Raw genomic sequence first — 17,527 nt, forward strand, 5'->3', positions numbered from 1 at the left:
CTGGGGAAGATTTGGGGTGACTCTCTGGACAGCCTAGCGATGCCAGCCATGGCCTGTTGTTCCATGAAGCTTTAACTTACAGTAGACCAGAAAATTTGTTCCATGCTCCAGACCCAAGTACTTTGAAGCACATAATAAGTATATTCCATATAAGTATAGCTCCTGGACAAAGGATATTTTTGTGATACTACTTCTATTTCTGCATTTTTACAACACCCTCCCTAATGCATATTTTGAAACTCTGCTTGATATGCTGTTATCTTATCAGTGACCTTCTATAACATATGGTATGTTGAGATAGCAAGTTGATGACATGGGAAGTGTTTAAATAACATGTAACTTAACACTTTCTCTGTCAAGAACTTGTTATTCCAACTCTTCAGAGACACCAGCTGATCTCATACTGAATATTCTATGGATGTCCCCCGGCTTAGCTCCTTCTTTGTCCTATTCCAAACCTTTCAGATTTCACATACGTATGTATGTCTCTGACTGTCTTAATATTTTATGTACACTGTTTTTCTATCAAATGGTTCTATCATTCATCGTATTTTCCGTCCAGCTTTATAACTTTCTATACAGCTGTTTTTACAAATATACATATTTATTAAGAATTGAACAGCCTGTGAGTTCGTTTCTATTTCATTCTAGAAGTTTTTTTTAATGAAATCAGATACTCTTATGTCATTTGCAAAAGATTAAAATATGCTGTGGTTTAGCTTTGTTACATCAGTAAAAATTATTTTATAATACATAAAACCAAGGGAGAATGTTCTAATCATATAGAAACCTTTGAATTATCCATTTCTTGACTTCAAATGTCTAAGTATCCAATAAAAATGTTTCTTAGTGCATGTCCTGTTTTTTTATTACTTTTTAGTTCTGATACTGTATCTAGTACTTATTTTTGGTTTTATTTGTGGTGAGGTCTTGGTGAACAGTTAGCATTCTTGATCAACATTTATCAATAGCCAAATTGGAGGAGAAGGAAATACTATCCTGGACTGATTGAAAAGGTCACTGTGGAATTGCAAGTGTGAAATGTAGATCAGCAGGAGACAGTTTGGATTTCCTGCCAATAGTGGAGGATGCTGGTAATGGATTTTTCTGTAGTTTAACTATACTTTAACAATATATGGAACAGGAATTTCTGTATCAATTAGCTCTTGTTTTCAAATTCAGCTGTATATTTTTCTGACTGTATGTGCCTTTAAATATTCCTTCAAATGCAGGCAGAAGCTTTGTTGAGTCTGTTTTACAATTCTGATATTCCAGACAGACATTTGTTCCCAGAAACTACATGTAGAATCAAACATGATTTTACAAATGAGGGTCTCTGTCCCAATTCCACAGCACTCAGGTGACACTGTTTCCTGCAGACAAATTGCCTCAGATCATTTTAATTCTGGGACTTCCATGGACAAACCTTTAAAGAGGAATTTGTTTTAGAATTTTTTATTCCAAAGCATGAAATACTAATATTATCAGATTATAACAACTTTTCTTCCTATAAAAGAAGGTTATTTCTTGTTTCTTGTTACTCTCTGATAAACTTCCAATTCTCCAAGGACTTGGAAAGAAAAAATGAGAGATTTCAGAATTAATTCCCTCAAGAAGATTCTGCTTTCTTATTTATCCTTAGCATAGTTTAAATTAAGTACAGGATCATTTTTAATTGCATTTTGATGTCTGAAGTGAAGCTGTTGCACTGGAAGAATCAGGTGTTACCTCTTTTAAAGAGAAGAGAGTTGGAGGAAATTCCCGTCTTCCTTCCTGTGTGAGATAACTATGGTAACACTAAATTCATCCAAATCTGTAGTTTTCTGGGTGTTGTGTTGCCCATGAATGCAAGTTTGCCATCAAGAGAAGCTTTAGCTGTCTGCGTGTACTTAGTGAATTTTACAGCATAAAGTTGCAGAACTCTGCATTGATCAGAAACATAGAAATCAAAGGATGCTGTTTTCTGATTTTCTAGTTTTTTGCAATTTCTATTGTTGACGCAGCATCCAAAGTATTTACTTTTCAGCAAGTTCTCGCTAGTTCACATTGTATTTTTATAAAGAGAATTATTGATCAACTCTGATTATTTGGAGACACCGTGCAGGATAGCATCCTTGCAGCCTACTTTTTCCTGTGATAAATAACAAAAGCTAACAATAGAATAAAGCAATTCATTGTTTAAAAAAAAAAAGTTTATAAAGTTGTCTTTAAGTTGGATTTTGTTAATTTTATCTTTTTAGCTTGATTTCTTTAAAAAATATATATAAATAGAAAGAAGGAGGCACAGAATCTGTTGACTTGGCTTCTATTCAAACATTCCTCTTATAGACTTGATTGACCACAAGTGCTTTCAGTGCTCTCTACAATCAGAATATAAATCTGGAATGTTAAGAGTCTGTCTAGAGCTTAAAAGCAATGTTTTCTGGAAAAGATGTGGCACCTGCTGATGTCAGTGGAAATGGGGAGAGTGATGCTGAAACTCCTTAAATTTCTTAGTCCTAGTGAATTTCATTTAAATGTAAGAGTTGTAGTTGCTTGAGTAATCATCATATACATATAAATATGTAAGTATAGATTAACATTTACAGTTGTTACAGCTGAATATGCAATACCTGACAGTAGATAGAAGTTAGGATGCAGTTTTATCTTAGCAAGAAAGTATCTTTCACAAAAATGGCATATTTTTTATATGTAATCAAAGCCATGAATCATTTTCCAAATGAGCTATTTCTTCAAAGAGCTTTTTTTTTTTTTTGGTCCTATTAATGAGAAGTTAAGCCTTTCCTGTTGCTAAAACATTCAAGTTCGTACAAAAGAAATATCAATAGCTTTTTCCAAGGTAGATAAATATCAGGACTGTGCTCCTCCTGCATTCATTCACTTACTAAAGATGTCTATGATGTCTGATGTACCTATGCCAGGGATGTTTCATTATCTAAGAACAGGAAAAGTTGCTCCAACTTTATTCCAGTAATTTAAGATTGTGTTAACCCTATATGTTCTGCAGTCTGATTTCCTTAGCTGTGATCCTTAACTTTTTTATATTATAATCATGGTAAATGTGACACTATTAAAAACAATAATAATCTTTTCTTCAAGTGGAGTCAGGGAGAGTAGATATTCTTGAATTTAGAAAAGAGTAAAGTTTCAAAATGAATGTGACTCTGAGAAATTGTGATCACACTAGTAATTCCCCAGTTACCTTTCTCATGTATAAAAAGAAGTTCAATCTGGTTTGCTTTTTTTTCTCCTGTGATGTTGAGCGATGCTTTAGGTAACTTAGTGCCTTAGTGTTTCTAAAGCCAAGGACCCTAAAGTTGCTGAGGCGATGTTTTCCAGAGCTTCCATGGCAGTATTTTCTGTTGAAAGTGCTCATGTTGTAATTGTGGGATTATTGTTCTCATGGCCTTGTACCTGCCAACCAGATGGTGCTGCTTATCTACCTCCCTGTGACATTATCAGGATTAATTAATTAATGTTAGTATGGTTTTCGTGGGAGCAGCTGCACTGCTGTGAGTAGCATCCCTTCACTCCAATTCCCCAAAACATAGCCCATGACCAAGTAAAAATGACTTAAATACTTGGTAATTATGCATTAATATACGTGCACAGAAGCTTAGTGACCAATCAATGAAGCACTTGCACCATTGTTAACATACTCCAAGCACCATAAACAGCATCATTTATTGGAACAAGCAACAAGGAGTTTGACTAGGTCGAAATGAAAATTGCAGAGAGGTGGGACCATGGCAAAAATCCTCATCACCATGAGCAGTGTTGGGATCTTCATGGCCACCAGCCATTGGAAAAGACACTTTCACCACTCCCATTGTAGAATGTTCATGAGGGAGTCCTTACATACTTTGAAGCATGGTGCATGTTACACTGTGATTCGTGACTTCAGATTAGCCTGATTTTTTTTTTTTTCTTTTTTTTTCCATATGCAAAATATGACTGCAAAACCTTTGTATCTAGATCCTGGTGACATTACATCATAGTTGGTTGAGTGAACTAAGGGCAGTTATGGGATGTTGTAATCCTTCATGTACTTTTCTCTACCCTGCTGAAATTGGGCAAGTTATTTAACCCCTGTGTAGCTGTCTCTCTGTAACACGAGGATAATACTTACTACCTCCCTGTGACATTATCAGGATTAATTAATTAATGTTTGTATGCTTTCAAACTATAAGATACTATAGAGATGCTAGATGTTGTTGTTACTTGAAGTAAAGATGGTGGATTAGTCCTAAAGGTGTTTGGAGGAGAAGAAGGAGGATACATAATCCATTTTCAAATAGTTATATTTGATCTGATTACTTACATAAGACAACTTAGGCATACTTCTGAAGCAAGATATGTGCCATTTAAAGTTTTGTTTGCTTGGCCAGAAAATTCATAGTTTGTGAGCACTTTAGGGTAATTATTGGTAAAATTTAGTCAAGCTTCAGTAGCCTTCTGTATGGTTTCAAAATACACCAACTACTAGAGTTATTTCCTTATGCACCTTTTCTGTTTCTTGGTACAAGTGTCTTGCAGTAAGGATAGGAGAGCAGTCTCTCTGATTACTGAACTTGATTGCTTCCTTGGTGAAGAATCTAGTAAACAGTGTATTTTAATTGGTCTTCCACATTTCTCTGTTAATAGTTTTTTTGTGATTTTTCTCCCCACGTATGCACAGGTCTATTTCTATATTGTGTTAGTTGTTGGCTTTTGTATTATAAAGGAAGTACATAAAGATGAGTCTTGTTTCTGTGAGGTACCTATTGTCAGTTATTACAGGCTGAAATCCAACAGCATGGTTAGTAGCATAGTCTTTGAGACTATCCCTGCTCCCTCACAATGGCCTAGGGAATATTAGCAATCTTCTGGAACTGACACTGGTGAACAGAATCGAGTAAAAGGAAATCTGCTGATTAGTTCTCCTATTAAAATGATTTATTAGTTAATGAATGTCTTTTATAGTTTTTAACTGCCATTAAGACTGAGGAAACCACTTTAGCTGTGCTTAGGTACCTGTTGCAAAAAGTAATTTACATCTTTGGACAAAAAATTATTTGTGTCAAAGTATGTGATCCAAATAAAATAAATATAATCTGACTAGACCTTTCACAGATGAAAAAATTTCAATTGAATATGTGGTGATATGAAAGCACATATCTTTAGAGAGTAATGTAAAACCCATCTGTTTTCTCAGTTAGAGAAAGCATGATGAAAATTTAAGTTTGACAAAATTTGATCAAGTTTCTATTTGACGTATATAAAGGGGATCAAATTGGATGCTATTTATATAATTTTCTTATCTGAATTCAGAAAGATCAAGATACTGTGATGAGTCTTCCCTTTTTAGGGGTGATTATGTGCAGTTAATATGGTTGTTTGTTACTCTACATGCTGTTGCCCTGAGCAGACTAGGAAGTGCTATTCTACCAGTGAGTACAACAAAGCTCACCTAAATGATTCTGAGGTTCTTTCAATCTACAAGTGCTCCGTTTATGATGCCTCATGTAAGATGGCTGGAAAAGCCAAAATAATGTCTTTATGTCAAATCAAAATCCTAGATCAACTTCAGAGCTTCAGTCATTCCAAAGCATTACAGGTAAATGTAATGGCATTTGACAGTATTGGCATTTTTTATATGTCTTCTTTTGGCTAACTCAGCATTCTCAAAAAAATAAATAGTATTTTCCCGTTGTAATTGAAAGGGTTAAATAGTACCAATTCATTACCACTCACAAAAGGATTTATTTTGTTCTCATAAATCAGTTTTATTCCACATTTTTATTATTCCCTTGGGTCAGCTGCTCCAATTGAAATCAATACAAGTGCAAGTGACACAATCAATCTAGATATTTGATTATGGATTTGAGACTCCCAGTTCTGCTCTGTGTGTTTAGCTAGTCTCCTTCTCATAGTGTCCCTGGAGAATGGCAAATTCTTATTGGCATCCATGAATTATGGGCACAGATTCAGAAACCAGATACTGTGATAATCTCCATTTATGTACAGCTGCAGTAAGAAAAAAGCAAGCTCTAACCATAGAAAAACAAACTTGAAGATTTTAAAGCTACTTGATTCTGAACTTCTTTCAGTATGTAAAATCTCTTTTAAAATTATAAAATCTCATCATTTGCTAGTGAAATCTCTCAAACAAAATGGATTGTATCTATGATTATGTACTTTACCTTCAATTTAACTTCACAAGTACAGAAAACATTTTTATTTGATGCCCTCCTGTCATTTATACACTATGTGATGTCATGCTGCTTGCAGTGCTATTGTCTGCAGTGCTAAACTGTTATGGGATATTAAAGGGGACTCACTGTCCAGTCAGGAGCTCATAGGAGCATTGTGCTTCAGAGGCCATGAATGAGCATTACAGAATGTTGTAAACTAAATATTTTCAAAGATGTTGCAAATCTTTCCTAATTCATGCAAGCATCTTGGTAGTTTTGTCCTCTTGTGTATGTTACAACTTGAATGAGTTAGCAGAATAGCTGTTGATGCTTAGTCTTTCTCTTTTGTGCGAAGCACTGTGTGAATAGGTTTTCCTGTCCCCTGATTAGAAGGCTGAGAGAGGAAAGGTTTGGAATAACTTTAGCACTCAGAGTATTAGAGTTCTACTCTGGGCTAGTTCAGATTCCAAGCTGTCTCCACACCTACACCCAACTTGCAGATGAGCAGGAGGCCTTGTCTGACCTGCCACTGCTTCTTCCTCTTCCTTCCTGTGATAAAATTGTTCTAGGCAATGACATTTTCTTGCAAAATTTCTGGGAAAGTATAGGTATTGGTGAAAGATCTTAAAACTGTTTGCAGCAAAATACGTTCTGGCCACCCAGCTTGAACGGTGTGAATTTCCTCACTGAAAAGAAGCAGAGCCTGTCCAAAAGTGCTTCAAGAGCTCACAAACAACTAAAATTCTGAGTAGGTTATGTAAGTACTAAGTTGGCATAAATGTAATTAGCGAGTTAGTAAATTTTTGGAGCATGTTTCTTAAATAAAACAGAACATGTTGAGTTGAAAGGGACAAGGATCATGGAGCCCAATTCCTGGCTCCACACAGCACTGCCCAAAAATGCTAAACTTCTGTCTGAGAGTGGCGTCCAAACGCTTCTTGCACTCCAGCAGCTCTGTGCCCACTGCCCTGGGCAACCTGTTCAATGCCCATTGTGCAGAACCTTTCCCTAACCCCATCCTGACCCTTCTTACACTGTGGCACCAAAATCTGCACCCAGTGCTCAACGTGAGACTACACCAGAACAGAGCAGCAATTCCTTCACAGGTTTAGGGTTGGTTGGGAGTTTATCATTACTGAAGGTTGTAGTCTCCCAACGGAGCGCTCTGGCACACACAGGACCCATCATTGGCGTTGAAAACAGAGATGAAAAAGGCATTAAACATCTCTGCTTCATCTGTGTCCCTATTTGTGAGGTGACCATCCTTGTCAGGTACTGCAACAATGTTATCTCTGGTTCCCCTTTTGCTGTTAACATTATTTTTAAAAAGCCCTTTTTGTTTCCCCTGGTGTACTGACCAGCTTCAAATCTGGGTGAGCTTTGGCCACATTAATTTTCTCTCTAAAAAAGTGAATCTATGTAGACCTTCCATGTTGCCCAGCCTTGCTTCCTCGTACACTTTCATTTTCTGCCTAAGTTCTAGAAGACGACCCCTGCTCAGCCAAGGCAGCCTTCTGCCCTCCTAGCTTGCTTCTGACATTTTGGAGTTTTCTGCTTAGAAAGGGAACAGCACTGATAGACCCCAACAACTTAAAAAGCATTTCCCAGGGAAAAACTAATTCACTGAGCAACCTGAAGTCTGCCTTCCATGTCCAGAGTTTAGTTATCAAGGACAAAGGAAAAAAAAATGACGTTTTTGTGGATTGTTCAGTATTTTGGATAAGTATGGAATAAATATGTTGAATTCATAGTTTAACTAGTTTATCACATTGGTTGTAAGTTATCCATCTTGCCTCATCTGGCAACTTAATCTGGCCTCTGAGAATGAGAATTAATATTTCCTTTGATATGAGAGACTGTAAGTTTTGGCCTGTTTGATGTACTTAGTCAGTGTTCTGTTCCTGGTAACAATTCAACTGTGTCACGGAGTTAACTAGATCAATCTATGCCTGTGACAGGGGGGCAATAGGCTCCTGGGCCCCCCTCCCCGGACCCCACAAAATGGGAAGAGAAAAGGAAAAGGGACAGGGAGATGGGAGATAGGCTCAAGGAAGGAAGAAAAAGCAGCGGCAATGATCTATGAAGGAAAACTTATTTTACTAACTATGATTCGGAATGCAAGATAACACAATATAAATACAATCTAACTGAAATTGAGACTAATAAATCAAATAAGATAGGAGAGAGAGAGTTCCTGAGACTGAGTCAAACCTGGAAAGCTTGGAACGGCTAAGAAAGCACCCTCCAGTACCCACTGCAAGGCAGTAAGAGACCGCCCCATCTGGAATGGCCAGATCCCATGACTTCCGTAATGTATAGGGATAGGTACCTGCAATTGGAGCATTAACACTTTAACTCCCATTGCACTACAAGATGGTATGATGCGGAATACTGAAAACCAAAAAAACATAAAACCATGACAAACTGTCAACTCAGGAGCAGGGAAGTTCACTAGGGTTGATACAAAATCAGCAGTGCACTCAACTGAAAACAAAAATAAAAACAACAAAAGTAAACACTGCAAAAAAAAAGCATGTCACCAATATTCTCATAGAATCATAAAATCTTTTGGGTTGGAAGGGACCTTTAATGGTCATCTAGTCTAACTCCTCTTTGTGATGAACAGGGATGTTTTTGTCAAAGAGGAGTATAGACTCAAAGTGGAGAAAACACTTCATGCGATCACTATAACAATTAGGATGATAATTGAAAAGCAGTTAATTATTATAGTTCTTGGGAAAAGAAAGTCACTGAAAACACTGAGAACATATTTTTAGCTCTTCATGGTATAATGGAATGATGGAAAATCACATTTTGTACTCTGAATACTACTGGACAAAAGAATGAGCCTAGAAAAGAGAAAGCATGCACATTCACAGAGGTGTCCCCAGGGGGGAAAAAAAAAGAAAGTATTGCCAGAGAGCAGAGAAGGTAAAGGCAGAAACCAATGCTCAGTGAAGGGCTCAGTGAGGGAGAGATGAGTGGAATGATTGGGAAAGTCGGAAAAAAAAGTATCATATTTTAGTTTTGTTTTTCTATTCTGACATTAACTTTTTCTATGGCCTAAGATAAGATGCTTAAACTCCGCATGCTAACACATACCTAAATCAGGCCAACACATACCTTGCAAGTTTTTGTGTTAGTTAACTAAGCAATCTTTGTGTTTCTCTAGGTCAGTGCATGAACTTTTCCTTGACCTGGATTTTTTTCTACTTTTATTCATTCTGTAGCCTTTTGTCATGCAAATAGTTCTGCTTCTATCTGTTATAATACCGTGAAGCAATATGTTCTCTAATGCAAGAATGATTATCAGAACCTGTGTGAACATAATGGAAACAGTAGAGATTGGTGATATTTCAGAACATGTTATGAAGCCTTGAACTTGCCTTCATCCCCAAAAAACACTTTTACCATGTGCTGTCATGAAATATGCCGTGTACTTTTGTGACTGAAGCCTCATGTTATTTTGAAATAGAAAGAAAATAATAGATGTTCGTGATGATCATACTAAAGTATTTTTAGCTTACTTAACTTTCAGGTTGAAATCTCTCTGCATTTCACAAATTAATGGTTCTGTAATATTTCACATGAAGCTGGGGGGTAAGATAAGCAGCTGGTGAATTTCTAAGGATACTGCACCACATGTAGGAAGTGGTGGAAATTCTTGGTTTTGCAATGGTTCAGTTGTTGAAGTCCCAAATGAAAAATGAGCAGAGAAGAATAGAGAAGCTGATTTTTGCCCTCATATCTTCTTTATAATGGGAGCTAGCTCTTGATGATTGAGGAAAGGAAAATGCGTGAGCACTCAGTGAAAAATTTAGCCAAACTCCTTGCTTTCTGAAGTCAGCACTCTAGTTGTGTTAGTGTGCTTGCGATGCAGACTGGTTATGTTTAAGCTTACTGATTTAAGACTTACAAATGCAGTGATCATAATCAGAGTATTCAGTATTTTGGAAAAGATTGCCTATGCGTATGAAACATGAGTTTTTGCAGTTTAATACATTAGGAAGCAGCAGCTCTACTTTTTGGCCTTTTGCCTTAAAAACACTAATTGATCCGGATAGGAAGAATACCCTTAAAAGTGGCAATTTCTAGAAAAAAACTAGTTTTAAAATGTGAGATGAATGCATTTGGTTTATATTATCTCATTTTTCATCACAGCCTTTGTCATGAGGATGGTTTCATGTCGTACCATTTTCTGCACTCCTTACAACCTTTGTCACATGAATAAGATATCAGAACGCTAATGACTAATATACAGTATTCTGTGTCTGCTGATACTATACTGTACTACTGTGACCTTTGCAATATTATGTATTCTGATTGGCTGTCCATTTCACCTCTTCCCCACAAGTTAATAAGGCTGTAAAAAGGAGAGAACTTGAAATGGCCAGCCAGTCAAATTACAGAATATTGAAAAGGTCAGAGCAGTACGGCACACAGAAAAAAATTACGGAATATATGAGGCATTAAAATTCTTGTGACAATGATTATAACAAGAATAGAAAAGGATACCCATTTATGTTATTTCAATCTAGTGAACCCCAAAGGATGATGGACCCAGGACAGCAGTAATTTACGCACCAACGACCCTCAGGAGCTTTATTCACTCATTTACAGTGGCACACAAAAACAGAAATGCACGTCTGCTCGGGAGCCTACTTTCAGTTGCCCAACAAAACCAGAATGAAACTTCAAATGCAGATAGTCACCATCGAGGGTGCTTTGTGAAGCTTAGCACTTTTAAGCAATATTTTTTTATGAGATACATCCTTTTGTATCTTTTTAACATAAGAATATTTTATTACTCATCTTTGTTTCAAGTATACATAGTTTTCAAGTAAGTACATGGATATTTGTTAATCTTAATTTCTTTAATAGGATAATATTTCCTGAAACATTGGTATACTTTCATCTGTCATTAACTAGGAACAAACTGGTAAAAATACACTTTTTTTCTCAAGTACCAGACTTAGCCAAAGAAATATTTCAGAAATACTGAAAAATATCAAGTATCAGTCCTATGAGCAAGAAATCCGATAATAGATCAGTGATTCAAAAATTATGGAATGACGTTGAAGTATGAGACAAATTAAGGAGTATGAGGAAACCTTTTGTGTTTGTAAATGGTTCAGTCTTTTTTGAGAGGTGTATGGTGGCTCTGAACTCCCTTTGATCTTAATTCATCTTTTGGTAAAGGTGTTTGGATGCCTAATTTTTGAAGGACATGCTGAGCCAGGAGTTTATTTTCTGCCACATTGGTTGCCCTTGTTAACTGTGTCTTAGGGACCACTTTCTTGTTAGGGTGCTCAAGGCAGGAGCCACAAGGCAGAAATGTGCAGGAACAAGAAGGTATTCTGGTAGAAACCATTTGTGTAAAGTAAAACAATGTCTTTTAGGATGATACCTGTGTTTGAGACTGTTGCTCTTTAGGACTGAAGCAGACTCGTTGGTAGGCTAAAGCAGAATCAGTGAGCAGGGTGGAGAGAAGTATATACATGAAAAATGGAAAAAGAGGCATCATCTACTTATACTCTCAAATAGACCCACACTGGAGCAGTCTAGGCAGGAGTGGCACAGAGTGATATGACAGGGTTATCACTGTATCACTTTCTGTCAGGCTGAACCTATGTGTCTGCATTTTCCAGCCCACTGAAAGTAAAGTTTAAGCAGTGAAAAGTGGCAAAGCTGCATATTGCAAGTCATCCCCAGCAAGACCTGCATTTTAAAAATGTTCTAATATTTCACTTGCCAGTAGCAGTAAGTTGCTTGGCTGGCAATGGGGATAAAATACCTTTTGTCCGTGTAAAATTTGATTTTGGAAACTTGGAAGCACTCCTCAGGTTTTTATCAGAAGCAATGAAAAATTGTGAATTGCTGTGTTGTCTTGCTCATTGTAAATCTGCAAGTTCGCTTTTGAGCTGAATAAAATGGTTATGTAATTACATACTTCTCCTAATTATTGAGTAATTATATACTTCTTATAATTGCCAAGTAATCACTCTGCTATAACTAGAATTTAATGTTACAACTAATTGTATAATTACTGTATATTAATGTTGTTATCCAGGCAACTCAGAATAGTGCTATCCTTTTCATTCTTTTTTTTTACTCTAAACCGTATTTTTTAAAAAGATGTATAGTTTGCCATTGGAAAATTAACAGTTGAACTTGAATATCAGAAGTACATGCTTTCATTTGGGGCTGGAGTTGGTGAGAATTAATATATTAACATATTCGGACTTCACTGAAGATAGAAAAGGTTGATTTTTCTTATGAAATGGTACATAAATTGCTATTAGGGAGCCTTTTTTTATGCTTGAGATTTGAATCTGCCTTATGAGCCTTAATCTGTACAACTGGAAATTTAAACTTTTCTATACATTGTATGTGGAACATTTAAAAAATGCACCTGTTTTCACAGCCAGAAGAGTCTGTATTTCACATCATTGGAACTTTAAGCATGTATGTCAATTAGCCATTTGTTGGCTTTATTGTCATTAATAAAATAATAGGTGCATATAACAGTCACATTTTTGGGTGGATGTCATAAACAGTGAGTCACAGATTGCATGGTGATGCATGGGAAAAATGTGATAAATGATGGGAGAAAAGTGCTTTATTGGATTGTTCCTACTCCCCCATCACATCCAGGGACAGTTTCATAAAGATGCCTTGTGCCTCTTTGATAGACAGCTTAAGAAATGACATCAAGTAAAGCAGATGCATTTTTTCTAGTGCTGACTGAGTAGACAGTGCACGAATAATCTCAGACAAAATCACTTCTGCAAAATTGGTATCTCTGTATATGGCATATGTAAAAGTTGATTGTTCTTCTTGCATGATAAGGAGCTTTGCCTCCCTTGCTATTTATAAAATAAACTCTCTAAGGCTAACGCAAAATTTGTTGAACTCCAAAATAAATCCATCAGATTTCATGAAATGATTATAGATTCACACTACTGTAGTCTGTTTGAGCAGACTGGCAACTCATGTAGATAGAAGGTGAGCACTGAGGACATAAACTGCAAGATGGACTTATGAAATGGCTCAACTCATTTCTCTTCTCCAAAAAGTTAGAGTTAGCTTGCCATATGTTAGCAAAAGAATAATGAAACACTCTGTGCAGCTCTGTGAATGTTGCAGTAATAGAGTGATATGGGCTTCTACCGTAAGTGTACCATACAGACTGTTCATAAGGACTGGACAAATGTACAGACCACTCATATTTGGTAAAATGTAATGTGAGAATGATGAAAAATGTACTGCAGATACACATTTAAGCAAATGTTATGGAAATATGGAAATGCTTCAGGTTTAATTTCATTGTTAACAGTTCACTTGATACTTGCATAAATTAGGTTAATTCAAAAATGACTTTAAAAAGAATTTGTCTGTTTTCGTTAAATTGTATCTTAGATTTTGTAGAGGGCTCAGACTTCAATATTTAATCTTTTGCCTGTGATAATGCCTTAATTTTAGCTATTTTTAATAGCTGTGTTCTGCTTAATCTCATTCTGTACCTGTGGTCTTAGAAACTTCTGAGATTCTTCTGTTGTTTGTAATGCAGAATTGCCATTGACTTTGACATAAGAGCTCTGCATGGAATGATGGATAGTAGTAATTATATTAATCGTTTATATAGCGTTTTAGTTGATCAGAATATTGGGCAGTCTTTGAATGAGCCCAGTTTTCTCTCGGTTATATGAGTAAAATCTTCATTGAATCAAAAAGTTATTATTTGACAAATAATTATTTTTTGTTTTCCAGTCTTGCTTACAAGTTATTCTGAGGATTTTTATTTTGTTATTTTTATAGGGTCGAATATCTGTGTAGCTTAAGTCTGATGTCTTGAAACAGTTGCAGAGGACAGGCAGTGGTGTCCTCTGATGATTTAAACGGACAATCTGAATACTTAGGTCCTTGTTTTATCTTTGACTGGATTGCTGGAAAACATACACTTCTTATTGCAGAAAAGTAATAAAGTTATTCTTATACAATGGAGTTAGCTTATACTGGCTGCTGAACTCCTAAAATAAGTGTTTTGTTTTTTTTAATTGATTTCAAGAAGTTGAGCAAGTCTCATAGACATGAGAACTGGATTTAACATTTTAATGACCCTGACCAGTTTGCATCTACCATTCTCACACAGCTGCTCAAGAACACAAGTCATTTCTGACAACTGGCTTTTGTTTGCAACATATAGCACATATACATAACAGTCAGCTTTGCAACTGCATGATTGTTCCATTTGTTTTTCAACTTGTACGAGTACTTAAAAATGTTATCCAAAAGAGGAAAAAATGGGGAACAATATTTACTCTTCAAGTAAGACATTTTTATGTTCTTGATATCAATATCAAATTTTTATTTGAGTAGAAGTTTTGCTTCTTAAAGAACAGCAAATCACATCAGACACAAAACCTAACGTTTGTTCTTCTTCCTCCACATCCTTTCTCTTTCTTAACAGCTAATGCTAATTATTCTGTTGTAAATGGTACTCGAATATTATGCAGCAGCAACGAATCCAATGTATGGGTACCCATTAAAGGACTGATTCCATTTTCTAACTACACAGTGCAAGTGAAGGCTTCCAACAGCCAGAGCAGCCTGATAAGTGATGCTATAATCATAGTGATGCCTCCGGGAGGTAAGTATGACAAACTGCTGTTTCTGTGCATGTAACAATTACGCAAATACTCTGTTTAACAAATGTTATTTATTGTTACAAATGAGGACTGGAAGCTCAGAAGAATGTGTTTGCATTAGTAGTTCTTAGTAACAAAATGTTCTTTTCAGCTTCAAATTTATTGCAAATTTATTTACTCAACTGGAAAAGATGGAAAATGAAAACTGGTAGTTGCACAGTTAACGTATTAGGTAACTAAGAAGATCATCATATGCCTTTTTTTTTTTTCATGAATAGTGTTGGATTCCATCATGGGGGAATAATCTAATCTAAGAGTGTAGAGAGAGTCACTTGCATTTTTCAATCTGGTGTAATCTTAAGAAAGAAAAAACCAGTTGCAGTGTGCTGGTTCACAATGAAATACACTCTAAACAACTTTTAGCATTATCTTATACATGTATATATGTATACGTGTAATTAAGCAAATACTCTCTAAATTCTCTGCATGTTTGTTTGTTTTTTAAGTGAAAGCTTCAATTTGCAGCTGATGTATATTTGCTCCTTTTGTGTTCTCTTTTCATAAGCATCCTAACAAACTGGCTTTTATTGAAGAAATACCGGTGGAAACAGTGAAGTTAAGATGATTTTAAATCATAAAATGAGAGCCTGGTTGTGCTTGATCTTGAGAGATGTGTAGTTGCAGCTGAGTGGAAGTAGTGCGGGCAAATAGAGGCAACCAAACAATCACAACAACAACAACGAAAACCTCCACAAAATAATAAAATTACAAAAAAAATATGACTACTCTTGGAACAGTTTCCTTGGAAAAGACTGATTTGTTTGGTGGCAAAAAGAAAGTCTTCTGAAAAGTGAATAAGTAAAATGTAGGGCTTATATGACATTACTGAGAAAGTTAAAAAAAAAAAATGAAGTTCCAGTACATTTTGTATTTTTCAAACCTGTTTTTTGAATTAGGCATAATGTATCATAAAACCAGATATGAATTCTACTGATCACTTAAAAATGTACCTAATCCCAATATTGCTGTTTGATTCTGCATGAAGAAATAGCAGAATTTGGTAGTGAAAAATTCACCAAACGAAAAGGTAAAGGATTTTTAAAGACGGACAAGGATGCACAAGTTTATGACAACCATTAAGATGCACTTTCTTTCATCATTAGATTGTTGTTGATTACAATTAGAAAACTTATAGCTTTGAAATTATCTTTTTTATGACCTTGTGGTAGTTTAAAAGCAATACCTCATTGATTAAATAGGTTTTAGTTCATGCTTCCTTTTTGTTAATGATCTGAAAACATATTATCCTGATTTACACATAAAATCATGCTGAAAAGCATGTGGCATTCACTAGGATATGTGTGTTTAAGTAGAATTAAATTAGCAGTGAGAGTTATTAAAGAAATCTTCCGTACTATTGTCCAGTGGACTGTGATCTGTGGTGAAATGAATAGTAAATGAAGCAGTACATATGAGGGAAGCATTCTCACACACTCTATATCCTCACTATACATGTAAACACGTGCAGGCACACATACATATATATATAGGACAATGTATGCTTATTTTACAATGATATTTATTATAAACATTTTGCCATGCAATTCAAATGTACAGTATATTATGAGCATATTGGTAATTTTGCATTGGGTTGTATTCCATCACTGGCAAATGCATTTCATAAAATGAAATCTGGATCTTACTAAAAACATTTTATTTTTTACCTTAGTGGCCAAGTTTTCACTTTAGAAGTTGTATTTCATCAAAGAATGAAAGAGTTCTCATTGTATGCAAAAACACAGCCTTCCAATGGGTGTAAAAAAAAAAAATTAAAATAATTAGTATTCTCTTCTTAAGGGTAATAAAAATGCAGTTTCTAAAATTACTTTGTAAAAAGTACAGGGAGCATATTAGAAGAGTGTTTAAATGGGATAGGGAATGAGAGGATAGGAGTATTCATATTGAAGTTACTGCAAATCGTTATTTTTTTAATTAATATCCAGTTGTTGTTTTTTTTCCAAAATAAATTTATTTTGTTTCATTTTTTATTTAAAATATAATACACATAATATAATGCACACTGAGTCTTTAGTGTTACCTGATTGAATATGGCTTAATTTCTCATCAGGTTGATTTACTGTGCTTATAAGTCGATGTTTAAAAAAAATCTTGAAAAGAAGGAATATATTTCATCTAAGCTCTTGACTAAAATTGCAGTGCAGGTTCAAGAGTTCTTGGAAAGATTAAAAAAATAAAAACTGAATCCAAATGTTAATCCATAAATATGAAACTTTCTTTTGACCCTTACCCTGTAGTGATCTGGAGTTACTAATGGGGTTAGGATTTCAACTCTTAATGGGTCTTGGTGCATTAGTGTTCTGTATGCATGGAATTCAGCATTCAGTTTAATAAGTGGTTGACATTGGTGATGTCCCTTAATTTGCTTAAATCTAATTGGCTCTTTTATCAGTCAAACCTGTATGGATTGGCAATTGATCAGAAAGGGTCAGCCATGACTGTGCATGTACTTAAATGCTGGATCCACCAGTTAAAGTCACTGTTGCATAATAAGAAGCTGAAATCGTGAGAACAAACGATCTTCAGAGTTGGGAGGTAAAAGAAAGCAGAGAAGTTTTTCAGGATGTTCAAGTTCAGAACAAAGGCATTATGGAGTATATAAATTTTAAATACACTGCTTTTTGCCTC

At 35.5% G+C, this 17,527-nt stretch overlaps 1 protein-coding gene across 1 annotated transcript in view; it reads left to right on the top strand.

Annotated features, from left to right (window-relative positions):
• USH2A (usherin) overlaps positions 1 to 17,527 on the top strand; it is a 395,196-nt gene that overhangs the window by 221,998 nt on the left and 155,671 nt on the right. The window contains 1 exon segment of the mRNA XM_019612664.2: positions 14,644 to 14,823. Coding sequence (XP_019468209.1) covers positions 14,644 to 14,823 — 180 coding nt within the window.

Source organism: Meleagris gallopavo, chromosome 2, assembly GCF_000146605.3.
Source record: "Meleagris gallopavo isolate NT-WF06-2002-E0010 breed Aviagen turkey brand Nicholas breeding stock chromosome 2, Turkey_5.1, whole genome shotgun sequence".
Classification (NCBI taxonomy): Eukaryota; Metazoa; Chordata; class Aves; order Galliformes; family Phasianidae; genus Meleagris; species Meleagris gallopavo.